Source organism: Panthera pardus, unplaced genomic scaffold (genome assembly GCF_024362965.1).
Source record: "Panthera pardus isolate Hobbes unplaced genomic scaffold, ASM2436296v1 HiC_scaffold_21, whole genome shotgun sequence".
NCBI lineage: Eukaryota > Metazoa > Chordata > Mammalia > Carnivora > Felidae > Panthera > Panthera pardus.
In genome coordinates this window covers 4,089,426-4,115,845 of record NW_026526777.1, presented here as the reverse complement: position 1 = coordinate 4,115,845, position 26,420 = coordinate 4,089,426, and the positions used below count along the sequence as shown (strand labels likewise).

The window sequence follows — 26,420 nt, the reverse complement described above, 5'->3', positions numbered from 1 at the left end:
TCCGTGCACCGCGAGAAAGATGTTAAAAGCGCATGATGAAGTTTGTATGAGCAGTTGGAAGGGAAGTGATGAGAGTTATAAAAATCAAGACTGGTTAATCACAGGCTTGTTTACAAATCCTTGAAAGCTGGGCTGAAGCCGATTAAAAAATTCTTTGTAATGTTTATTCGCTTTCGAGAGAGACAGAGCGTGAGCAGGGGAGGGGCAGAGAGACAAGGAGACACAGAATCGGAACCAGGCTCCAGGCTGTCAGCACAGAGCCCGACGTGGGGCTCGAACTCACGGACCTCAAGATCATGACCTGAGCCGAAGTCGGACGCTTCACCGACTGAGCCACCCAGGCGCCCCCAAGTTTTTATCTTACTTCCAGTCTAGTTAACCTACAGTGTTACATCAGTCTCAGTTGTGCAGTGTAGTGGTTCAACGATTCCATCCATTACCCAGTGCTCATCAATGTACCTGGAGACTTCACCCTTCATCCCGCCACCGGTTTCTCCCACCCCCCACCCCTCCTCTGGTGACCAGCAGTGTGTTCTCGATAGTTAACAGTCTGGGATTTTTTGGTTTGTTTCTCAAATTCCACACACGAGTGAGATCATACGGTGTTTGTCTTTCTCTGACTGACTTATTTCTCTTAGCATTGCACCCTCTGGATCCAACCATGTTGTTGCAGATGGCAAGATTTCATTCTTGTTGATGCCCGAGTAATATTCCATTGTGTATGGAATGAATATACCACATCTTTACCCATTCATCTTTACCCATTCATCTATCGAGGGACACTTGAGCTGCTCACATAATGTGGCTGTTCTAAATAATGCTGCAGTAAACATAGGGGTGCATAAATCTTTTCGAGGTAGTGTTTTCATCTCCTTCGGGCAAACACCATCAGCAGATTTTTTACCATTCAGGGGGCTCGCTTGGAACTTGACTGAGGTTGATGCAATGAGGGACCTTGGTTGGGAGACCGTTGCAGGTCTCTGCGGAGAATGACATTGTGCCCACAAGCTGGGTGTTGGTAGAAAGCGCAGGGAAGAGGGGACACAGAATACGGCATTTCGGGAAGGACTGTTTTCCGCATGGAAAAGGATGATGCTCAGCTTTCTGAATGGAAGTAACGGATAACCATGGCGGGTTCTTTCGGGAGTAGACACGGGTTGAAAGGCAAGACTAAACCTGCCGCTGTCCAGTCTCCAGTTCTGAGCTCACATGAGATGAGCCCATTTCTATCCCTGTCTCAACTTGAAGTATGCAAAATTGAAGGGAAAAATAGAATATGTGGTCCTTCTCTGATTAGGTGAGTTTTATCTCTGCTCTCACACTGGGAAAACCAAGCCCCTTCTTGAAAGGATCTCCTCGGATCTGTTCCATCCTGTTTTCTGCTCAAATTCAAGGAGATAAACCATACCCCTGCAGTGCCTTATCAAACCTTTTCCATGGCCTGAGAGGTTATGTGGTGTGGGGCTTTCAGGAGGACCAGCTCGTAGAAATGCTCCCTTTTCTAGTCTTTCATGATCACAGGGGATTTTAGGCGCTGGGCTTGGTGAAGTGACCCTGAGAAGCAGAAATCATTACAGGACTCTTCTGAGCCATTCGGCAGTGACAGTGTCTTCTGACAGGTGTTGAAAGGATATCAGCCTCAGATATGTTCTGTCTTTTACCTCGGTTACTGTCCTCACTAGATCCTTCCCAGCAAATCCAAGAGTGTTTGAGGACCAACTTCTTCCCTGACCTGGACTTGCCTCTTCGATGTCTGGGCAAATTATTTCTACTGATCTCCTCTGTACTCAGCCTCTGCCTTCCCTCTGGGATCTGACTCTGCCGCCGATCTCAGGGTCCTGGGGTGGAGCCCAGGAAGAGGTGGATAGAGGCGATGACCGCAGCTGACACTGATGACCGTCGAGGTCCAGGGCATTTGCTCAGAAGATGGACACACTTTTTACCCAAGGCCTTGGGTTAGCCTGTTCTCTTGTACAGTTGGCTCATCACCCCTGTCCTTTGCCCAGAACCACACCTCCCTCAGTGCCAACACCAAACTCTACTGCCGTGGTCGAGCTCCTCTTTGAAAGGAACTCGGGTGGCCGCACAGGCTGGTCTTTGCCGTCTTTCTGAGTTTGCACCTGCTGACTCTGTCCAGCAATATCATCATCATCGTGACTGTTATTCGTCTGGACCATCACCTCCATACCCCCATGTACTTCTTCCTGAGCATGCTGTCCCTCTCTGAGACCTGCTACACTGTGGCCATCATCTGTGCTTTCCGGCCTCCTGAGTCCCCACCAGCCCATTTCTGTCCAGTCTCCTCAGTCCCCAACGAGCCATCTCCATCCCAGACTGTGCCACTCAGTTCTTCTGTCTCACCTTCGGCATCAACAACTGCTTCCTGCTCACGGCCACGGGGTATGACTGCTACGTGACCACCTGCAACCCCCTGCAGTATTCAGTCGTCATGAGTCAAGAGGCCTGTGTCCAGTTAGCAAGTGGCTCCCTGGGAACTGGCCTGGGCATGGCCATTGTCCAGGTAACATCTGTGTTTGGCCTGCCCTTCTGGGACGCCCTTGTCATCTTTCACTTCTTCTGTGACGTGAGGCCCCTGCTGAAGCTGGCCTGCGTGGACACCCCTGTCAACGAGATCATCAACTTTGTCGTCAGCATCTGTGTCCTGATTCTGCCCATGGGCCTGGTCTTCTTCTCCTACGTCCTCATCGTCTCCACCATCTTCAAGATCCCCTCCGCCCAGGGCCGGAAGAAGGCCTTTGCCACCTGCGCCTCCCGCCTCAGAGTGGTCATCGTCCACTGTGGCTGTGCCTCCGCCGTCTACCTCAAGCCCAAGTCCCAGGGTTCCCTGGGGCAGGACAGACTCACCTCTGTGGCCTACACCGTCCTCACTCCCCTGCTGAGCCCTGTCGTGTACAGCCTGGGGAACAAGGAGGTCAAGGATGCCCTGCGCAGAGCCGTGGGGCAGAAGCCCCTTTCCTCTTAACAAGGACAGATTATTGGAAGGCTTTTAACTGATTTTGTTTAATGTGTATTAATATTAATGCTGTTTCAAAAATGCCTTTAAATATGGGATCAAGAAGGATGCTGGGATGGCTCGGTCAGTTAAGAGTCCGACTTCAGCTCAGGTCATGATCTCATGGCTCGCGGGTTCGAGCCCCGCTTTGGGCTCTGTGCTGACAGCTCGGAGCCTGGAGCCTGCTTCAGATTCTGTATCTGCCACTCTCTCTGACCCTCCCACACTTGCACTCTTGCACTCTGTCTCTCTCTTGTTCAAAAATAAATAAACATTAAAAAAAAATTTTTTTTTAAATTTTCCAGTAAGCTCCTAAACCTGCAGAGGTTAATCTTGAGAAGTTTCTTCTTAGATGCTCCCAACTTAAAACCGGACTTACAGCCAGCATTCCTGTCTGAGCATCACAGAAGGTGAACACGTGCGCTCTGGTGCAAGGCAGGGTCCTTTCTCCCTCATCCTTCTGTGCACTCTGGCCTTCTGCGCCAAGGAATGAGCATACCCTGACTTCCAGACACAGCTCCTGCAATGCCCAGAATCACCCCACGGGGTGACCCTACATGGGCAAAATATCACTTGTGAGAGTGTCACGGGGTCTGCTGGTTATGAAGGGTGGGGCAAGGCAGTGGAAATGAACAAGCTCTCCAAGTCAAGTTAACCTGTCTGACTTTGCACAAAACACTAGCTAGCACGTGAAGTCAGCCTGGAGATCAAAGACACCTTTGCCTTCATGTCCAGATTTCTAAACATAATAGCACCAGTGCCTTGCTATGAGGATAGTCAAAATTATTTTCACAATGTTTGGCTTAGTCATCCTGCTTAAATCCAGATAAAAAGCCATTAGGTAGAGATCTGACGGCCGGGGTCTCACTCTCTTCTGTCACTTGTACTCAGTGGATGCTGTGCTACCCTACCTGGATTGCTTACCTTTGGGCCCCACACATCTGTTCCCCCAGCTGCTGGGAGGCTCTGAGGCAATAGAGGTCAGTTGAGTGGCTCTTCGGAAATTGCTCTTGGTGAAGAGCTACTTTCTCCACAGTCTCACACCTTCTGCCAGGGCAGACCGGCCGCAAAGACTTGCCTACTTCCGGCTGTAAAGACTGGCCCCCGTCCCTCCAGCTAAGATGATTAAAAAGGGCCCTCCCGGCTCCAAGGCTCTCATCTGTGAGCCGGTTTGACGTACATCACATTTCAGCTACTCCCCCTGCCAGGGTCCGCTGCCTTCACTCTCACACGGGTGTTGATGCCGAGGGCACTCTCTGGGACACCTGTTACATTTCAATCAGTTTCAGAGTCTGTTTTCTTTTTCTTTCTTCCTTTTTTTTTTTTTTTTTATGTTTATTTTTGAGAGCGAGAGAGTATGAGCAGGGGAGGGGCAGAGAGAGAGGGAGACAACAGGATCCGAAGCAGGCTTCATGCTCTGAGCTGTCAGTACAGAGCCTGACTCGGGGCTGGAACTCCTGAACTGCGAGGCCATGACCTGAGCCGAAGCTGGACGCTCATCCGACTGAACCATCCGGTTGTGCTCATCAGAATCTGTTTTCTGAGGATCCTAATCTGCAACAGTTTAGCTTCCCATTTCTAGGACAGTCCTTGGCAAGCAGAGAGCCCAGATTTTTAGCCTTGATATATTCTAGTGAAGGCAGGAGGCCAATGGCTTCTATATTTTAATTAAAAAAATAATTTCACCCTATTAATTGAACTATACTTACTTGTGGCTCAATTTGGTTGGTTGGAAACTGGTGAAAAAAATTTAAATGTGAACTTTTCTCAGAATCCACAAGAAGTTATTCCTTTATCCTCAGCAATTTTCAGTTGCATGGCAGCTTTGAATCCCCTTTCGATTACCTTGCAGTGAGATTGCTGACCACTCTCGGTGGTATTTTTAAAATTTCAAATACAGGAAAGGCTAAACGTGAGGCTATATCATTCCAGTTTTCAGGAAGGGAAAGAGTGTGGATGCTCTAAGTGATATGGACAAGTCAACTTGCCCATGATTCTGGGCACATTTTTAGGTAGAAGTTTTGGGACGGGGATGCCATGGAGATTGATGAAACAGCAAATGGGATTTGGACTTGGTAAGTAACTGCCCAGAGCAGGGCCGACAGCTTAACATAGGAAGACAGCACTGTTCTCTGAGGTTATCTAGGGACCCAGGCTGGCAGGTGCCTCTGGCCTTCTCAACATAAAGCTCCCATCTCTGGGTTCAAGGAGATGATCCTGTTGTCCTACTTCCCATTTCGTGAGAAGAGAGAAGGAGCAGGCTCTGTCTTCAAGCACTCGGTTCCCCAGCATACTGATGAGGTGGGTCTTTTGTCTGAGTTTCCATGCTTGAGGTGATCAAGGGAATATGTCTTTCCTTGGCCACCAGTAGGGAGTTAACTGACTTGATTTTCAAAAAACCAATCTCTATTGAGGATTCATGATTTGTGGCAGCCGATTTGGAATAGCAACTATGGGAGAGAAAATTTGCTCTATGAACTGGCTTCGACCAATTTGGTAAGAGACTGGAGGTAGCAGAGGAGGCCCTAAGAGTGAAGGGGAGTGGATTATTTCCATTTTAATCACCTGTAAGATATACATGCTCCCTCTCTGGCATAGACAAAGTATTTTATGTATATAGAAATAAAAACGTCCTTTTATTTTTTATTTTTTTAATGTTTTTATCTAGTTTTGAGAGAGATTGCATGAGCTGGGGGAGGGGGGGTGGGCAGAGAGAGAGAGGGAGACACAGAATCCGAAGCGGGCTCCAGGCTCCGAGCTGTCAGCACAGAGCTCAGCGCGGGGCTCAAACTCGTGAACGGTGAGATCATGACCTGGGCTGATGTTGGACACTTAACCGACCGAGCCACCTAGATGCCCCCAAAACATTCTTTTAAATGCCATATTTTGGAGCCCCACTAAATATTTAAGCCCTAACCACATTTCTTACGGAACAAGAGATGTATGAAGAAGAAGGAAATAGGAAGAAATGAATGGTAGACATGATTCTCAGACAAACCTGAAATTCACGTCCATGGAAGAGTACAGTGAAGACCATGTGTGGAGGATGAAGGAAACATTCACACTAAGAGCTTCTTGGGGATGCGTTCTGAGCCTTCGAGCCTGTGTAGTCACCACATGGGAAATAGGCTTCCGAGTAACGGAGGACAGAACGTCTGGGCTCAAGGGAGCTTAGAAGCCACCTAGTCCAAACCCCCTCTTTTTGCAAAGAAGGAATGGAATCTTAGAGATGGGCAGGCGGCTTGCTCTAGTCACACGGCTAGTTCATGGCGGCTTGAACGTCCAGGTATGTGCTCTAAGCAGAGCTCTTGCAAACTCGGGTGGGGACAAAAGGGGAGGTGAAGGTGAATTGTGATCCTCCAGAATCTAGAAAATGCCTCAGAAGTTGTGTCTCAAGCTGATCAAGCCTGGACTTTCTACGCATGTGAAATATCCCTCAGCTCTTAACTCTGGGTCATTTGGCCTCAGATCCTCAGAGGAGTAAGTCACTTGCTCTTCCGTCTGATGTGTACGAAGCTGTGTGTAGGACACTGTGACGGAAGAAGTTGTCTGTGAAGGTGGTGGCAAGACCATGGTCTCAAGGCTGTAGCCTAAAATGGATCTTGTCTTTTCTTAAAGGCAAGGGAAGTGTCTGGGACAATACCAAGGGTCCTCCCGTGGGGAGTTTTCCTGTTTTTCCTCTTTCTGTTGCAGGAAACTCATAAGGCCCGTTGACACGAAGCCAAGTGCCTAAGCTGTTCAGTGGGAATCTGGTCATTTCTTACGTGTCTGAAATGATTTGGGGGAGAAAAGTAGAAGTGGTATTAAGGAGGTTCATCCCAGATACCTGTATTTAGAAAAAGAAAAAACCAAAAAACGCCAATAGTTCTCTCTGCTTCATGGTCCAAAAACATCTTTTGGAGAAAATGGGACTTGTCAATCTCATGCGTGTTTGTGAACCATCCCCCCACCCCCACCAGATTCACTTCCTCCTGATGTTAGTAATTGTTCTAAAATATAGTAAAGTTAACAGGTGCTCTGATCTCTCATTGACTGTTGTGAGCTCACGGTCAGTACTGCTAATATATGTTACCTCTCTTCCCTAATGCCTCCTCCTGGCACCCAGGATAAGTGTGTCCGCGGCAAAGGTGGTGTGGGGGCGGGAGAGCGAATGTTGGGTCTTTGCCTGAGATCTTTCTCAGTCCTGGGCTGTTTTTCAGAGCTGAGAGTTCCGGTGATTCCTATTTGCTGGAATTTCTCCAAGTTCAGGTGCTATAAGAGGGTTTTCACGACTTTGGGAGATAGCAGAGAGAGAAACAATCACAGGGAAATCTCAGACTGAGACTCATCCCCAGGGTCCTAAGGCTCAGGATGGCCCCAGCTTCAGGGAAATCCAAGAGCTAGAAGCTCAAAAAGGGTAAGTCGAAGTGGGAGCAGAAAAGTGAGTGATCTCACTGGCACGCTCCCAGGTCCTCATAGGCCTGGTCCAGATTTACGATAGTCGGGAGAAAGCCTTCCTCATCTGGGACTGTATGGTTCTTGCCTCTAGAAACAAAAAAAGAAACTAGCAAGCCTCAAATACTTAGACATGTTACCTGGTTTCATACCCCTTTTGTTCAAGTTGGACTTCTCTCTTACAGACGCTAATAAATGAATATATTCATTCTTTCGTTTGTTTAAGTGATGTTTATTGAGCCCTTGCTGTCACATGCCATGTAAGCAGTTTCAGCTGGTTTAATGAAGCAGGTCTGTAAAGCCTTGCGTCCAGACGCTCCCGTGTGCGTTGCGAGCTGTGTTTGACCACGGAGAAGCAATCGCTGATGCCAGAAAGAGGTTGCCGTTGCAAATGTTTCCCAAGCAGCAACATCAGTTCTTTTTGGCGTCTGGCTTGGGACGTGGGTCCATAAGGTTCCTGCTCCTCCTGGTCGTCTTAATCTTCAAGAGCAGGGTCAGCTGCTGCTGGGTCGAGATAAACAGCCCCGTGTCCACAGCAAACAGAAGCACCACCAACGATGGGATCACAAATTGTAGCCAGTGGTATTTGCTTTGGTGCTCCGGAGGGGAATCTGGATGCAACAGGAAACATACGTCATATGAGGAATCGAAAAATGGGGCTCAGGGCTTCATCCTCCCTGAGAGAGGAACCGGGAACGGTCCTCTGTCTTCCAGCGCTAGCATGATATGCTGGCTGGGACCCGAGGGCAACACTCATGGACTTGGGTTCCTCTGCCTATGCTTCCTGGAGCCCCAGGACTCCTGAGACCTTCCCTCAAGCCCCAGCCTGTAGCTCCTCTAGCCAGTGTGCCCAGTGGGGAAGGTCACAGGAAAGGCGATCTCTTTATTGGGGCTCACAGGTGCAGTGGCCCACGTCTGACTTGAGGGTGGAAAGGAGATGGCGAGGCTGGGGAGGGTGGAGGTTCACCAGTGCCTCATTTCTGAATCGTTCATCATTTACCGCGTGCCCGTTGGGGGAAATGAAGACACTGGGCCAGAGCCTCTTTAAGCTGCCTTCCAATTTCCCTCTCTTGTTATTCTGGTTACAAGATACTGATTTTTGTGATGATCCTAGAATTATAGAGCTCCAGAATATTACAGCCAGAAATCCCGTAGAGATCACCTAGACCCGTGGCTCTCAGCACTGGCTGCACAAGACCGTTACCTGAAAGGGCTTTTAAAAATACTGATGCTCAGTCCTCCAAACCAATTAAATCAGAATCTCAAGAGATGAGATGCAAACGTCGGTATTTTTAAAGTTCCTCAAGGGACATCTAGACCAAGCCCTTTATTTTACAGATAAGGATAACAGAAGGCCAATGACAATTAAATAGCACTTAGGTCTCAGGCTGGTTAACAGAATATTGACATTAAAGCTCAATTCTGGCTTCTGGTCCCATGCTTTTTTAGGCATTAGTATGAGCCACGTCTGCCGAGCAAAAGGTCGAATTTCCTCCTTGCAGGGCAGGTAGTCCAAAGGCTCCCTCTCTTTTTAGAGTTTGGAAAGAGCATCTTCGTATTTGGCCCTAGAGGCAGTGCACCTGCCGGGGTCTCCTCATGAGGCTCTGTCTCCTCACCACCCAGTCACACAGCCCACTGGTGTGTGGGTCTCCGTCCCCAGCCCTCCTCCCCAAGTGTGGCGTCTTCAAGCTCTACACCACCTGCATTCCTCCAACACTGAGCCTCCCTTTCAATTTGATAACTAGAAGTGTTCTCCCCGGGAGCCACAGAGGACTCTGGGATTGAACCATTGATCACGATCCGTTATGCTTGGGTGGTGCTTATTAACAGGCTAGACATCCGTTTCACAAATATCCCCTCATTTAGTCTTCATGCTAATTCCACCAGAGACTGAGAGATGTGCTGCCCACCCCGGGCCTCCTCCCTGCAGGCCTGTGGGCTGGACAAGGTGCCCCGGCTGTCCCATTCTGCATGCTGCAGCCACTTCAGGCTCGGGTGTCCTCCCTCTCCCTTCCCCTGCCGTGGGCTCCCCTCCTTCTTTACCATCTCACCTTTTCTCACAACGATGTTGAGGAAGTTAGAGGTGTGATTTTGCTTCGAAATCCAGCCCGTGCAGTAGTAGGTGCCGCTGTCTGTTTCTGTGGCATTGTTAATGGTGATGTTGTAGTTGTCGTACCAGAACCGGAGGAACTTGCCATTCCTGTAGTAGGTCACTCTTTTGACATTCAAATTCCTCCAACTGTGGCACCTGATGAGGAAGGACTCACCCTCCAGCACCACCTCAGTAGAGGCCTGAATGAGCAGCCACTCTGAAGAGGGGTCGTTACGTTATTTAACGGCAAATGGATGGATAGACACAGAGAGACAGAAAAAATAGCAGTCATGTAGAGTCTGCGTCAGGAACCACGTTTTATCATTAACCCGTTTCTTGGCTCAGAAGGGCAAGAAAAAGGAAAAACAAAATCACGCTTCGAGTCTGTCCTCTATACTGATGAATCCTCTCGCCTCCTGAAAAGGGAGTCTGGGGCCATGAAACCACTCGGACATCTCTGCTGAGCCTGTCCACGGAAGGCTCGAATGCCAGTATTCCCTACAGCTCTGTAGACGCCAGTTCTGGTCACTACGGGGTAATAAGACTATTCTGTCCAGGGAGTCCTCGCCTAGGGGCAGGTCTCTTTCATCCTCCCGTCTCTTAGGGGCTCCCTAGTTCTACCGTCAATCATAGTTGGCTCTGAAAGTTCCCCAGCACATGCATGCCCATGTTAATTATGTGTGTAGTTACTCACTTAATATCCTCTTCCTCATTTGGCTCCATACTGCAGGAGGCCAGGGACCATGTCTGATCCTTACATTATATCCCCAGTGCCTAACACAATTACTTCAGAATTGGTAGGTACTCAACGAATACTTGTTAACGAGGAGTCTGTAAAGTCTAAGAGTTGGGTCGTATGGCGAATGTCACCGTGAGAATTGACAGGCATTCACCGAGGGAGAATTTGGAACAAAGATCTGGCTAGGCTGTGCAGGGCACAGTTTATTTAGTAGTGATCCTTAAGGATTTTCTAGAATCCACTCCAAGGAAATAAAGAAGCTATCCCCTGCTCCTTTCGTTTGTGTCTGGAATATGCATAGGGATGTCACCACACCTCTTTTCACTCAAGAGAAAGACATAAAGTAGGCTTATCCTTTAAAGTATGTTTGCATTAAAAAATGTAAAGCCAAATATATCCATGACCTAGCCATTTAAATGAAGTCATTCTTTGGTTCATCCAGCATTTACTAACTAGCCCGCATGTGCCTGAACGTGCTGTCCTAGTGGTTGGCAATAGCAGTCGTGAAATTGGGGCAAACATAACATTTGTTCTTTAGTAAAAGTGGAAGTCGTGAGGGATCTATGTGGATGTCTTTCTTTTTTTTTTTTTTTTTTTTTAAATTTTTTTCAACGTTTTTTATTTATTTTTGGGACAGAGAGAGACAGAGCATGAACGGGGGAGGGTCAGAGAGAGAGGGAGACACAGAATCGGAAACAGGCTCCAGGCTCCGAGCCATCAACCCAGAGCCTGACGCGGGGCTCGAACTCACGGACCGCGAGATCGTGACCTGGCTGAAGTCGGACGCCTAACCGACTGCGCCACCCAGGCGCCCCAATGTGGATGTCTTTCAAAACTAAGAGAGCAACCTGATATCCAGGTCATGGCTCGTGGAAACGGTTGACCAAATTTGACCTTTTGATCCCATTTCAGATATTCAGCTCCTTGCAGTGTTCACATATCCAACATGCCGTGTGAGCATATCATATACATCTGCCCCAAGCAGGAAAAGAGGGGTGAGGTAGACTGGAAGGATCCCACTGGGAGATGGGAGATGGCCAGAACCCCGAAAGGAGGTGGGGCCACGCAGGAGTAGTGGAAGGAGACAGGCAGGTCTTGAGACAGAGACCCTGAGTCCCACCCCAGTGCACCAAGCCCCGGAATAACTTGATCTCTCCCCATCTCCGGATGGGCCATTCCTCACATGGGGGACTCTATCTTTCCATAGTCCTGGAACTTACCACTGAAGACTTTCAAGGACACAGGTTTACTCAGGATGGATCCTTTGTTCCGACACCTGTATTCCCCACTATTTTTGGTTTGGGCTTTCACGATGTCCAAAGTTAAAGTTGTCACTCCCAACTTGGTCTTGTTGTGGTACCACACAGTAGAGTTGAGTTCAAGAGAACTGTTCTCTTTACATGTAAGAGTCACATTGTCTTCTTTCAATATGGGAGTCCATGGTGGATTCAAGGACACTGTAGGTTCCCGGGTGTCTTTGAGAAGATCAAATTGTGGGAAGAGATATAGAGGGAGTGAAAAGGGCTCCAAAGTACAGATATGGCAATAGACAGTTAGTGGTCAGTCTACCCTTGTACGGCCACTAATAAGAAACAGGAAGGAGGAAACAGTGTTGTGGCCCCAGGGAGTCCCAAACTAGGGGGAAAGACGGGACACGAGTTCAACATAGGGTAACCACTTCAGTCCTCCTGATTTCCATGCCAGTATCTGTCAGCGAGGACTACAGCCTCTGGTCAGGCAGAGACGATGTCTATCCTGTTCAGCCCTAGCTCAGCACAATGGCTGGTACAGAGGACATGTTCATTAAATATTTGCTGAGTGGATGAACGTGTGAATAATGGATGAATAAATGTGTTAGACTAGCTGAAACAGTCTCTCCCAGTTCTAAATTTTTATGACTATTTAACTGCGAGTGGATATGGAGTGAAAAATCCACATCAATTCTGGAAGGAAGTGAGAAGCACCGGGAGAATCAGTCTTAATAGGTTTTCTGGAACAAAGAGATGTGGTACAAATTTGACCAAAGCCTGGGAAGCGGCCAGTGGCGATGAGGTACAGAAACAGAACTGGACTTGGACCCCAGGGGATTCTGTTAGAAGCTGGCCCTTGGTCAGCTGCGCGACCCCCAGCAAGCACTTAATCAGGCAAAGCCCTCAGTTATAAAATGGCGGCAATACTAACCATGATGATGATGCAAGTATTGAATGAGGTTGTGTGGCAGTGCCTGGGCAGGGGTGGGGCAGGCTGGGCAGGGGTGGGGCATTTAGATGTTCCGCTGACATGGTTGTTGGCATAGAAAGGGGTGGGGTGCCTCGAGACAATGGGGTGGTATGTGAGCAGGTGTTGAACGGGGGAAAGAAGGCAGGCGGGGAGGGAGTGGGGCTCAGGTTGGTCAGGGAGGGACAGATGCCTAATCATTAGAAAGCAGAGGTGGTGGGGTGATGGGAAACAGTGTAGGGGGGAGTGTGCCCAGCCACGGTGAGACTGACGGAGCAAGGACTCACTCACCTGCTGACATGCCATCTGGATCTGCAAAAGTTCAGAGAGGACAAGTTAGTGTCTCTGCCCAGTCTTCTGGGACTCCCGAGGATGGGGATCTGGGGGTGGTGATGAGGTCTACATCCTTGGAGTTTGTTTGTTTATTTAGAGAGAGAGAGAGAGAATAAGCAGGCTCCGTGCTGTCAGCGTAGAGCCCAACGCAGGGCTCGATCCCATGAACCGTGAGATCCTGACCTGAGCAGAAATCAAGAGTTGGACACTTAACCGACTGAGCCACCTAGGCGCCCCCAACATCCATGGAGTTTTAAGGGGTCAGCCATCTTCTCAGGAATCTGACCCAGGGAGAGAAAGAGCTTCTCTCTTTCCTCTGCCCTCCCTCCCTTGCCCTCTGGGAGATGCCAGAATGACTGCAAGAACGGGCTTCTGGCTGGCTCCCCCTTAGGTCCTGCTCAGCCCAATTTGCTCTGCTCCCAGCTTGTGTCCACTACAGAGTCCCCGGGAGATGCCCTGTGGTTTGCACAGAGCCCAGAAAAGTTCACCACGAAAACTGCCAACGTTCCTACCCCGGCCGCTACCCAGACCCACGTCGGCCCCTCCAGGAGGGGCCGCCGAGCCTCTACTTACAGAGGAGGAGCAGCAGTGCTGTCCACAGCAGAGCAGGGCCTCCCAGGAAAACCGACATCGCCTCCCTGGCTCCCAAATGCCGACTCGACGGGAGAGACCTAACGCCTTAAAATAGACTTAAAGCCAGAAAGGAGAAGGAAATGTTTTCTGTATCATATCTGGTTAACTCATCAGCTGCGCCTGGGTTTGCTTTCTTCTCTGGAGATAATATTCAGAGTAGCACCTAATTGGGCAATTTCATATTTGCCTCCTAGCACACTCCCTTACTGGGGCCAGAAATTGCTGACATTCGGTCGTGGTTCTCTGGAGCCACCATCACTCTTGTTACCTAATTTCCTGCTGGTCCACGAGCCCGCCAATCCTCCCGTTTTCATCCGATTCCCTGAGGATCCACTCTCTGAGCAGCCAAACCGGGGCTGTTTTCAGAGACGCCTCTTCTACTGGGTCTTGATGGGGCTCACAACACAGGATGACAGATGTGAGACCATAGCTTCCAGGGTCTGTTCTAGAATTTATTTTCTTTTCCAGCGTCTATCCATTTTTATGTTTCTAATCTTCCAGCATGACCACCCTTTCCCCTTTCAGCCCATACCAGCTCTCTTCCCCCCGGGACCCCTTCGACCAATTACTCTGTGTTTTAGCTCTAGGCAAGAGATGCTTGCCTTCTCGCAGTACTTGGTATTGTTGACGGATGCTGGAGATGATAGCTCCACAAATGTCCGTCGTCTTTGACATTCACAGGGTGAATTTTATTTTATTTTACTTTATTTTATTTTATTTTATTTTATTTTATTTTATTTTATTCTATTTTACTCTATTTTATTCTATTTATTTTATTTTATTTTGTTTTATTTTATTATTTTATCCTATTTTACTCTATTTTATTCTATTTATTTTATTTTATTTTATTTTATTATTTTATTTTATTCTATTTTACTCTTTTATTCTATTTATTTTATTTTATTATTTTATTTTATTTTATTTTATTTTATTTTATTTTATTTTATATTTTATTTTATTTACATGCAGTATTTATTCTATTAGGTCCTTGCCGAAACTCTGAAGCAGGCGGGAGAGTATGAAGTTAGCTAGGCCCACCTTGCTAACTTTCTGTCCCACCATGCTTTTCTTTACAGACTGTTGGAGTAAGTCTCCCGAATCAACCATAAAGATCCTCCGCAGGCAGACCTAACCAAAACGTCTAGCTTCTATGGCATTAGAGAATTTGGGGCTACAAAGATTCATACATAGAAATTTCCAGATAAGGGAGGCTGGTGACTGGTTTTAGGCCACGTGGTGGCTTAGTGACAGATCTTTAAAGAAAACAGCAAGTCATTTTGAAAAAAGGCAGATTGTTTGGGTTTAAAGATCTGAATTCAAATACTCCTAGTATTTGTCATTAAGGTTTACCTATAATATAGGGACAATAACGGCCTCAAGGTCACAGCTTTATTGTGAGGTGTAATAAGTTGATAAACACGTGAAGTGCATCACCCAGTGTCTAGTATGTAAAAGAGGCTCCATAAGTAGGTCTTCTCCTTCTTTAGTACCATTATTAAAGACTTTTAAAGGGAGCCGGGGTGGCTTAGTCCGTTAAGCATCCGACTTTAGCTCAGGTCATGATCTCACAGCTCGTGGGTTCGAGCCCCTCGTTGGGCTCTGTGCTGACAGCTCAGAGCCTGGAGCCTGCATTGGATTCTGTGTCGCCTTCTCTCTTTGTTCCTCCTCTGCTCGCGCTCTCTCTCCCTCTCAAAAATAAATAAATATTAAACATTTTTAAAGACTTTTAAGAGAAACCTGCATTTAACTGGACTAAGGCAAATGGTCACCCTCCTTTGTTTGATAGGTGGCATAGTTTATTTACATAAAGCAAGCTCATTCATCTTCATAATCATGATGAAGTGAGCATGATAAGGAAAGACTTGAACACAAAAAGGTGTTCAGTGGGGGTGGGGAGGAGGTGAAAGAAATGGGGACGAAGCTGTTTTTATGGTGCCGTCAGAGCAACATTTGACTGGCAAGGTCCTGGCAGAGAGAGAGATCTACTTTATCACGCTGTTGAGAGTTTGTCCAGGGCACTTATGAGATAGTGCTTTTTCCTAGGACACTGATCTGACCATGACATTGCCCTTCGGAGACACTTTCCTGTGACTCACACAGTCTGTTTGAAAGCTTCCTCCTGAGACTCTACCCTGTCCAAACACCTCCTTCTTGAATTGGGTGGGGGGGGGGGGTGAGTACAAGCTTTGGGGGTGAGAGAGACCACTTCCATTTGGTGTGCCTCCTGAAACTTTTGATTCGTGTCTGCTGTTGAAATGAAGGTAGTGTTTTGGCAGTAGTGAGAGCGAACGGTTTGCAGATTCAGCAAAAGCAGTTCATGAGAGCTTCAAAAACCACCCTGTCCATCCAGCCCTGAGACAAAAACAAAAGGAACAACAAAACCAGCAGCATCAACATCAGGAAGAATAAATCATCCCCGTGGTATACAACCACGGGTACCCAAAGGAACAGATCAACACTAAGATAAGGCAGTAGCTCCTCTCCACCCTGGAATAATGGGTTGATACACCAGTTGAATTCCACAATCCTTTCCCTTACCTAAAAACGAAGTCCCCTAAATTTGACATCCGGTCTCTGGCTGGGATGTGCTGTTATTTCCTTGTATGTCCCGCCTGAGCAAGTATGCTCACTGACATCAGTAGACTGGGTCTTAATCTCATTTCTTCCCACAAGCCTTACAATCTGGGTATTCCTAGACAGCATCTGTATCCCATATTGTGACCTATTGTTGGTTCTTGGAAACCTCAGTTTGTATTTATTTCACTTGGGAGCAGTGGAGAAGGGAAAGGCCAATAGCCACGCGTGAACGACGGGGCCGTTGAGCTGGGGTTCATCTCTGCAGCTGGATCCAGAGTGAAAGGCTTTCGATGGGGACTTTTATGATTTGGGACATGGTAGCAGAGGAAGGGTCGGCCCATCGGGTCTCTGGGTTTTTGTGCCCTTCTCCAAAATTGGGAAGCAGACAGAGGGCTAATTTGTTGGCTTTTTCTTCTCTGTGTTCTCCAGCACAAGGCAAGGTCCATGTGACATGGGAATGTGAAATGATGAAAGAGCAAAATAGCTGTCTGCCTGTGGTGTGAATGCACTTGGTAAAAACACCGATCTCTCCCCGAGGACTAGGTACAGGGCTAAGCACACAACAGGTCTCATCTGTTTTGCTCCCACCAACTTTATGTGGTTAAAAAATGAGGAAACGAAAACACAGGGAAGGTGGGTGATTTGTCTAGTCATGCAGCTGCTAAGTGGAAGAATTAAGATTTGAAACTGGGCAGTCTTGCTAAAGAGCCTGGGCTCACGACCACTTCCATATGATGTCTGTCGATCCAGTCTACGCAGTGTGCTCAAAGTACACGTGGATTCATGGGCCCCGCACAAAATTATTTGGATTCCCAGGGATCTGTAACCCACAAATGGGAAATCACTGATCCGGTCCAATCTCCTGTTCTACAGTTTCTGTTCTTGGCTTCACGGGATGACTTCTCCATCCGTAGTCACACAGTGCTGTTGGCATGGTCACATATTTATTATGTATATTTCATAGATGTGCCTGGAGAGAAGAGAGAGAGAGTCGTACCTTTTAATCTAGATTCTTAAGGCCAGGAGGTCATCAGCTCTCTTTGCCACCAGGACGGGAGTCTGTTCAGGAAAGCAGATTCAATAACAGTGCTGGCCGCCTGACGGATTTTCACAATAAAGGCAGTGGTGTTACCACTTTTTTTTTTTTAATTCTTGTCTTGACCTGAACAGTTCCTTGCTTTGGGTAGATCCAGAAGAAATAAATGGAAGCTCTCAGGACTCCCGAAGCGAATACCACTGAAAAGGAGATGGGGACAGGGCTTATGGAAGCCACAATTTTGCGTGTGGACAGAGGGGTTTTTTTTCCCCCAAGAAAAGAAAAATAAGACTTCAGAAAATAATCTCAAAGATGATCTTTTCCTTCCGTCTTTAGAAGACTGAGACGAACTGCTTTCTGACATGGAAGGGACACTCAGTGGGATTTTTCACAGAAACATGGATTTGAGTGGAGACCAGCCACGAAATATATTTCTAGTACCTGATTTTGATAGAATATGCTCTTGCTCTAATTCAAAGGTGATCATAGTATTCGGATTTTATATAGTGATACGGCAAGAGCTAATATCCTATAGACTGTTTATAGGTGAGTCCTACCAGATATCCAGTTAAAGGCTGCCAGCGGTCGAAGGACCTGGCTCAGGTGCACGGTCATGCTCCTAGTCGTAAACATTCGGTCGACTGGGCAAAGGCTTCCTAACTAGTGTTACATCTCTTGGGTGTCCCCTAACACCATAAAATACAGAGAGAAAGCCCTTGAATCAGTCTCCTAACATTTCTTAGGGCTGGACCACTGCCTGAGCGTGACGTGCCCTGTGGGTATCTGGGGTACCACGCGGCCTGTCTTTGAGATGCGTAACCAGCCACTCACTCTCCAGATGAGGCATCTCGGCGGCATCCTGTAGTTGGGAAGCAGTCTGAGCCACGACGTGTGCTCAGGCAAACTGACCATGAACTTCACCTTATAAATGCTGGGTTCCAGCTCAGAGACCCAGAGGCCCTCAGACTTGCCTTCCTGCCTTCCAACAAATGCAGATCAGTTGAAGTGACCCGAGTTTTCCTTCCGAATGGGGAGAACAGAATTATTCGCCTGTTAAGGAAGATTCTCAGAGGGCATGGTGGTGTTAAAAAAAAAATTGTATAATATGTTAGACTATTGCATTAAATTTTAAAACATAAAGTGTAAAAATAAATTATTGTCCACACATATTTTACAGAGATTACGTGTAAGACTGATGAGAGAGTGCCGCTCTGAACAGGCTCTGGGGTTTGATTCTCAGCTCAGACCACTTATGACATGTGACCCCTGTCAAATTGCTCGGCGTCTCTGTGCCTCAGCCTCATATCTGGGAAAATGGAGGCAGTGCTGACACCTGTTGCTGTGAGTGTTCACTGAATTGATGTCGCGAAAGGTTTAGAGAGACGTTGGCAGAAAGGAAAGCCGTAGGTGTGATTTATTGTGTGAGTATTGAGCAAGGAGCCTTTGGACTTGTGAAGAACGGAGATAGACCCTCTCATGTGTTCTTGGGCAAAGAGCTCGAAAGACCACTGGTGGGTCCAGGGGGCAACACTGGGTCCAAGGACGCAGTCTGCGTGCCCAGGCCAGGTGTGCACGGGGAAGCAGACCGCGCCTCCCTCTCAGAGTGGGTGTGGGAGCTCGGGGCGGTTGCTCGCTGGGGGTCCCGGCCCCTTCCCAGGCGTGCTTGCAGACAGAGAAACCCCTCTTGCAGTCAGCCCTCGAGTCAAGTGTAGTGTGGGCCAGTTTATGTCATGCTTCCTTACAGAATTACACAGTTAAAAAATGGAAACAGCCTTCTCTTAAAGGAAACCCTGCAGGCTGTTAGCAGATAAGGACAAGAGGTCTTAGCTCAGCCAAGGATATTTGCATTTTAATAGGTAACTTCTGCAGCCCTAATCTTTCAGGACCCACCAGACAGTACTGTGACCAGTGTTTCTGGGGGTGATGATGGGTACGGGTCGGGGTTGAAAACTGAGGACAGAGGGAGTCGTCTGCACCTCTCAGGTCATACTCCCTGAGTGTGTCATCCCTGCCGCAGGCCGTCAGGAAATGGGTATGTGTGTATGTGCGAGAGAGAGTGTGTGTGTGTGTGTGTGCATGTGTGCGCGACCGTGTGTGTGTGTGTGCGCGGCCAGGTGTGTCTGAGTGTGTGCACAAGCATGTGTGTCCGTGAGCACGTGTGTCTTAGTGTGTGCGAGCACGTGTGTGCATAAGCACGTGTGTATGTGCATGTGTGTGTGAACATGCGTGTGTATACACAAGTATATGTGTCTGAGTGTGTGTGTGCGTGCGCGAGCACGTGTCTGTGTGAGCATGTGTGTGTGTGAACATGTGTTTGTGAGTGTGTGCACAAGTATGTATGAGCATGTGTGTGTGTGCGTGTGCACGAGTGTCTGAGTGTGTGCGAGCATGTGTCTGTGAGTGTGTGTGTCTGTGCACGAGCACGTGTGTGCCTGTGTGTGAGAACATGTGTGTGTGCACGAGCATGTGTGTCTGAGTATGTGCGTGTGTGTGCGAACATGTGTGTGAGTGTATACACAAGTATATGTGAGTATGTGTGTGTGTGCGTGAGCATGTGCATGCATGCACGAGCACGTGTGTGCACGAGCATATGTGTGTGTTCATGTGCATGAGCATGTTTTGAGTGCACAAGTATGTATAAGCATGTGCATGCGTGCGTGAGCACGTGTGTCTGAGTATGTGTGCGAGCATGTGCGTGTGCGTTTGCACGCAAGCACGTGTGTGTCTGAGTGCGTGTGTGCGAGCATGTGTGTGTGAGTATGTGTGTCTGTGCATGAGCACGTGTGTCTGAGTGTGTGAGTACGTGTGTGTCTGAGTGTGTGTGACAGCATGTGTGTGTGCACGAGCATGTGTGTCTGAGTGTGTGTGTGTGTGCACAAGGATGTGTGTGCGTGAGCACATGTCTGAGTGTGTGCATGTGTGTGCGAACATGTGTGTGAGTATATAAGCAGGTATATGTGTGTGCGTGTGCGAGCATGTGTTTGTGTGTGCACAAGCATGTATGAGTATGTGCATGCATGCGTGAGCACGTGTGTGCACGAGCATGTGTGTGCGTGTGTGAGCACGTTTTGAGTGTGTGCACAAGTATGTATGAGCATGTGCATGCGTGCATGAACACGTGTCTGTGTGCATGTGCACGAGCACGTGTGTGTCTGAGTGTGTGCGTGCAAGCGGTTGCATATTGCTGGCTGCAGCAATGTCTACAACACACATTGTTCGCTCTCAGGAGGCACCAAACACCCCACAGCACCCAGAATGGCCTCGTGCGGAAGAAAGAATTGCCCCGTTTCTGCACGACTTCAGAATGTCCAACCAGCCCTTTTATCATTATTTGCGCCTTGAATCTGTTTGACAAATAAATGCAAAGATTTCTTTTTTTACATTTCTTCCTATATGCTGGGTGGTCTAGGGGAAAAACCCGTGTATGCCGAGAGAAGGTGAGTCCCTTCTCTTCCTGGAGCAGCATCCTTCAATCATGCACCGTGTGACCGAATCAGACCCCCAGCAACCAAGCTTCCGGGTCATTGCCTCACCCGCCGCCCCCTCCTCTCCACCTGCGTGGGGGCTGGCACACTCATCACGGGTGTGTTTTCTTATCATAAAGTTGTTCGGTTTTATGTCTCCTGTAGGTTAAGACTTTCTGTGTGTACGAGAGGTGGGTCTGGCTTCAGATGCCCGTAACTTCCGCAGTTTGGACCCTCCTTAAAAAACTGAATAGAAGATTATGAATACGATATTAGATATCGGAGTGACGATTTAGAACAAGAAATTATATCACAAAAAATTATAAAATATAGAAAAGGTGAAAAATGACGTGAACGTTATAAAGGTCCAGAAAAGATGGCAATGAATTTGCTGCCAGATATTCCACTCTAACACTCTTCTTTTCCTCTGTACCTTTACTACAGACTCTTTGATCTCCTGTTCACCAGTGATATTGTATTATCATTTTTAATAGAGAAATTAGAAATACAATCCATTCTTTCCCCTAGCATTGCTGATGAGCAGTTTTTTCTTTAAAAAAATTTTTTTTAATGTTTATTTATTTTTGAGGGAGAGACAGAACCAGAGTGTGAGCGGGGGAGGAGCAGAGAGAGAGAGGGAGACACAGAATCCGAAACAGGCTCCGGGCTCCAAGCTGTCAGCACAGAGCCCGACGCCGGGCTCGAACTCACAGACCATGAGATCATGACCTGAGCCAAAGTCGGACGCTTAACCGACTCAGCCACCCAGGCGCCCCCAGCAGTTTTTTCTGTTATCGGTACTTGGGGCGCATAGCAAGTGCAGTTTCTAGGAGGTGTCCACGCTGTTTGTATTGCTACAGGTTTGTGCCTGACAAACAGAGGAGTCCTGATAAGTTTTGTTTTGTTTCGTTTTGTTTTGGTTTGGTTTGGTTTCCATGCCAAAAAAGACGAAGCGTCATGGCGTGTTTATAATTTTGTACTTCACTTTACCGAAAATGTTCTTGGAGAGAACCTCCGTTTTCACTAGACCCGGAAAGGTACCAAATCCTCTGCGTACAATTTTACACACAGCTGACGCTTGGGAAAACGTTCTGGCAAGATTAGCTTCTGACTCCAGATGTTTCAACAGGGGTGTTCCTTGGCTGCCCACAAATTTCCAGCGCCGAGCGCCGGAGGATGGGGTCACGCTGCAGCCTGACCTCTGCCTCCACCTTTGCGTCCCGAAGCCAAGACGGTTAGCTCTTTGGTGGAAGCCACCCCTCCCACGATGGCTCAAAGTGCCTCGCCTCGTCTTACCCCACCTGGCGGGAACTGCAAACCACGTGCATCTATTACGCTGAACCAGAACCCCCTCAACCCTCGTCCTCCTTAGCTGGATGCCAGAACCTTCCTGCAGCTACCGTCATGTTGCCAATAGGAGAGGAAGCGGGGAGAGACGGTGGTCTTGTCCAAATGGGGCCAAGTCATCTTCCTTCTGGAAATGTTACAGAAGCGTATGGCTTCTTCCAGGACCTTGGAGGGGCCCACGCCAGTGAGGGGCATGACGGCTAGCTTTCATCAGTGCCCCCTCCACGCCCGACTGCATCCATAGGTGAGTCCATGGTCCATGCATTCTCATCAGGATAGCCGAGAAGGTGTTACCAAATATGTGGCACAAAATGGGTTCTGATGGGATTGAAAAGCACTGGTCCGGGTTTTGAAGAAGAGAAGGGGACCAGGTGAAGGTGAACGAGGTGCCTGGTACCAGGCAGGTTCCAGGGAAATCTTCCTTTCCTTCAAGAAAACCTGTGAGTATCTAGTGTCTGACCCAAAACTGGAACGTACGGTCTGACACGGGATGCGAGCAGCGGACTGAATATTGGAAACAGATGCAGCGTCAGAAAACTCAGGACATTTTGGTAGCCGTTCCTATAGGCCAACGTTTCTCATAGGATTTCTCAAGGATTTGCAAATTCTTTAAATGAGAAAATACGTACAGTTTTCATTGGTGATGCTCTGAACACGTAAAATAAGTTACGGCTCATTCAGGTGACCATTTCACAAGTAAAATCGCCACTTGATTTCAGCGCCTTCGTGTGCGTCTTTGTTTACAATTCACAGCTGCATCCGTGACTGTCAAGTCCTTTTGTACCCCTGAAAGTGGGTTAAAAAAGGGAAAAGTGGAAGGAAGTTTCCCCCAGCACACGGACCCCCAGAGAACGGGCTGCCGAAGACACAACCACCTTCTGTTTCGTTGGGTTTGGTTAAATTGAACTGTAATCGACAGAGTGATTTGACATTTTTAAACATCACCAAACGATCCCTACAGTAAGTCTAGTTATCTGTCACCTTGTAAAGCTGTTGCAGTTTTATGGACACTGCTCTGTGCTGTACGTTACGTCCCCATGACTTACTTATTTTACAACTGGTAGTTGACACTTCTTAATCCCCGTCAGCTGTGTCAACCGCTCTGGTGACCACCTGTTTCTTTCCTGCATCTGTGAGTCTGTCTCTAACACAACCCTCTCTATCACAGCTCCTACGACAGTCGTGTTGCAGAGAGATGTGTGAAGATCCTGTCTGCACACAACCCATGGGGCAACGGTTGATTCGAAAATATAAATAAATAATTTTTGTATATTCCCAATTCCAAAATTAGATTTATACCGATTTCTAATATATTTCAATATTGTCAAAATGTTCGTCTTTTACCATATGTTTTCACCCATATGGGGATCTTGAGAAACTTCACGAAAGACCATGGGGGAGGGGAAGGGGAAAAAATAGTTACAAACAGAGAGGGAGGGAGGCAACCCGTAAGAGACTCTTAAATACAGAGAACAAACTGAGGGTTGGCGGGGGGTGGGGGAGAGGGAAATGGGTGATGGGCATTGAGGAGGGCACTTGTTGGGATGAGCACTGGGTGTTGTATGAAAACCAATGTGACGGTAAATTATATTAAGAAAATGTTCACCTCTAAGAGAAAAAGAGAACTATGCAGGATTATCACGGGCTCCTAGCAGTCAGCATTAAACATAGACTGCTGGTAGGGTTTTGGTAAGTTATATGCTCTAATTTCTCGGAGTGAACAAAAAAATCTTGAAGTCGATTAATGTTGTTTTGCACGACATGCTTTTCCAAACAGGCAGTCCCTGAAGCTGAATTATTATGACCATTAATGAGGTCATAGGAATGACTTAAATATAGATATAGACCGAATACTTGATCATTCTACCATGAAACCCCACACACAAAATTTCGTTTTAGCACAAAAACATTGTTCAGCCTATTATTTTCCTTTCTTTATTCAACAAACATGTATGTGCTAAGCCTTCTGTAATGTGCTGGTAATGCAAATGAGAACTACCTACATAGAGCAGATTTCTTCCCTCACAGAGTGACGATTCTGTTGGAAAAGACAGACATGGCACAAGTAAACAAATAAAATGGGAACAGCTTGTAATTAACGTTTGGAAGAAACAAATAACATTGCTGGACAGAATTACAGGGGTCATTTAGATAGGACGGTCAAGAAAAGGCCTTTCAAGAAAAGTGGTTTTTAGAGCATGAGATGGAATGGACCAAGCAAAAAGCTATGGCAGGTTCAATGTCCCCCAAACAAGAAGGAATTTAGAGAATTCCAAGAATTCAGAGAAGACGAGTGAGACTGAAGCACGATACAGTAGCTCAAAATATGATTAGACGTATATATAGCGGCTGAGTGCGGCAAGTATCAGGATTTTATTTGCAGGGCAATGAAAAGCCATCAATCAAACTATTTGAACAAGGGAACACACACACACACACACACACACACACACACAGAGGCATTTGTGTGTGTGTTCACCTTTAAACAGTTTTTAAAAACTAATTAAAAAAAAAATTTTAATGTTTATTTGACAGAGAAACAGAGCATGAATGGGGGAGGGGCAGAGAGTGAGGGGGACACAGATTCCAAAGCAGGCTCCAGGCTCCGAGCTGTCAGCACAGAGCCCAACATGGGGCTCGAACTCACAAATGGCAAGATCATGACCTGAGCCGAAGTCAGAAGCTCAACCGACTGAGCCACCCAGGCGCCCCTAAAACTAATTTTTTTAACGTTTATTTATTTTTGAGAGAGACAGAGAATGAGCAGGGGCGGGGCAGAGGGAGAGGGACACAGAATCCGAAGCAGGCTCCAGGCTCCGAGCTGTCAGCACAGAGCCCGACATGGGGCTCGAATTCACAAACGGCAAGATCATGACCTGAGCCGAAGTCGGAACCTCAACTGACTGAGCCACCCAGGCGCCCCACCTTTAAACGGTGTAATGGCAGGGCTCCCGGGTGGCTCAGTCGGTTAAGCGTCCGACTTCAGCCCAGGTCATGATCTCACGGCTCATGAGTTCGAGCCCCACGTCGGGCTCTGTGCTGACAGTTCGGAACCTGGAGTCTGCTTCGGATTCTGTGTCTCTCTCTCCTTCTCTCTCTCTCTGCCCCTCCCTTGCTAGTGCTCTTTCTCCATCTCAAAAATAAATAAAGTAAAAAAAAATCTTAAAAAAATAAACGGTTTGATGGCTTTTCGTCGAATACGAGAATGCACACATCTATGCACACACACATGCACATACACACCGCAGCTGTGCATGATGCAGATTTGTCCAGTGGCAGCTGGGAGATGGTCAGGACGCAGTAGGACACGATGACAGATCAGCCTGCAGAGGGAGCAGTGCGGGTGAAGACGAGTTGACGGAGTTCAGGCATATGTTGGAAGTGGTATTAACAGGACTTGCTGACAGATTGGAGCATGAGGGAAGCATAAAATAGCATTCCCAAGTTTCTGTTTTTAATCACTGGGTAGACAGTGATACCACTCATTACATGGTGAAGACTGACGAAGTGCCAGATGTAGGGAGGAAAGTCAAGTGTTCTGGTTTGGAGATGCTTTAGTTTGAAGCGTGTCTGTGACAGCTACGTGTTTACGCTCAACAGGCAGTTCTAAGAGCTGGGAGACCAGAAGAAATGTCTGGACTAGAGACACAAAGTTGAAAATCGCTGGCATATGTTTAAAGCCACTGGAGCAAGATGAAATCAGCCAAAGAGGGAGAAGGAGCCGCTGGGAAAAGAGAACGTCCCAGGACAGAGCCATGAGAAAATCTGATATTTAGAGGATGGAGAGAAGGGGAAGATCCAGAAAGAGACCAGTAAGAAATGGCCAGTAAGGAAGCACAGAGAACCATGTCACTAAAGGTGAGGAGTTGATTATATTGAATTTTATTGAGAGGGGAAGCAAGACAATAGAATTATTCTTTGGATTTGACAATATGGAAAGTTCTGGAGCCTTAACAGTGGCTGTTTCAGGGGGACTGGTGTGTGTGGAAGGCAGCTTGAAGTGGGCTGGAAAGGGACTTGGGAGCGGCATGCCTGTCTGAGTTTTGCCGTGTGCCAATGATGCAGGAAGACACAGGGTCGAGAGAGGGTTTGCATTTTATGGGAGATGCTAGATCCTACTGTTAGCAGATAGGAATAATCCAGTAAGTGGAGACAGACAATGAGGGAAGGCAGAGTCAGGTAGTGGAAAGGGTGAAGTCCTTGAATCAGCAAAAAGGGGAGAAATGGTTCCCATTCATTCAATTCACTTAAGAGTTCTTGGCTCTTGAACATAACACAGGTGCTTCTGTTATCACGTCATATGCATTTATTTTAACCAGTCCTTGCATTCTGCAAAAACACACACTAAAAATAACAAGTCTTTTGGGAAAAAAAAATATCGTGGCAGGTCACGCAAAACCTATAACCAGAGCATTGACATAAACATTAGCATGTCTGTGAAATAAATTAAACCGTCTTAAGCAAATGTTAAATCTCTAATAAAGGAGTCCAATCCACAGTAGGTGTAGAGCTTCATCTTCTTCAAAGGTAAAGGA

General features: G+C 47.4%; 2 protein-coding genes across 2 annotated transcripts; one reads left to right on the top strand and one right to left on the bottom strand.

The window, feature by feature from the left end:
• The first annotated feature begins 765 nt into the window (after positions 1-765).
• LOC109257197 (olfactory receptor 10J4-like) lies at positions 766-3,015 on the top strand. The gene is given in 3 exon segments (XM_053908896.1): positions 766-2,065; positions 2,068-2,251; positions 2,284-3,015. Coding segments are annotated over 3 exon segments (1,023 nt in total). The 5' UTR covers positions 766-1,926; the 3' UTR covers positions 2,984-3,015.
• Positions 3,016-7,698: 4,683 nt separating this feature from the next.
• Positions 7,699-13,549, bottom strand: FCER1A (Fc epsilon receptor Ia). The gene is made up of 5 exons (XM_019433338.2): positions 13,402-13,549; positions 12,787-12,807; positions 11,499-11,753; positions 9,499-9,756; positions 7,699-8,058 (listed from the first exon to the last, which is right to left on the bottom strand). The coding sequence occupies exons 1-5, from the start codon at positions 13,457-13,459 to the stop codon at positions 7,859-7,861; spliced, it is 792 nt and encodes a 263-aa protein (XP_019288883.1). The 5' UTR covers positions 13,460-13,549; the 3' UTR covers positions 7,699-7,858.
• Positions 13,550-26,420: the final 12,871 nt, after the last annotated feature.

Bases quoted from the DNA above. Each gene is read 5' to 3' on its own strand.
- FCER1A (XM_019433338.2), bottom strand. From the start codon at position 13,459: ATGTCGGTTTTCCTGGGAGGCCCTGCTCTGCTGTGGACAGCACTGCTG. The intron at 9,757-11,498 runs GTAAGTTCCAGG...ACCCCTCTTCAG, and splicing joins GTCCTTGAAAGTCTTCAGTG to AGTGGCTGCTCATTCAGGCC. The intron at 8,059-9,498 runs GTGAGATGGTAA...TGTTGCATCCAG, and splicing joins CAACATCGTTGTGAGAAAAG to ATTCCCCTCCGGAGCACCAA.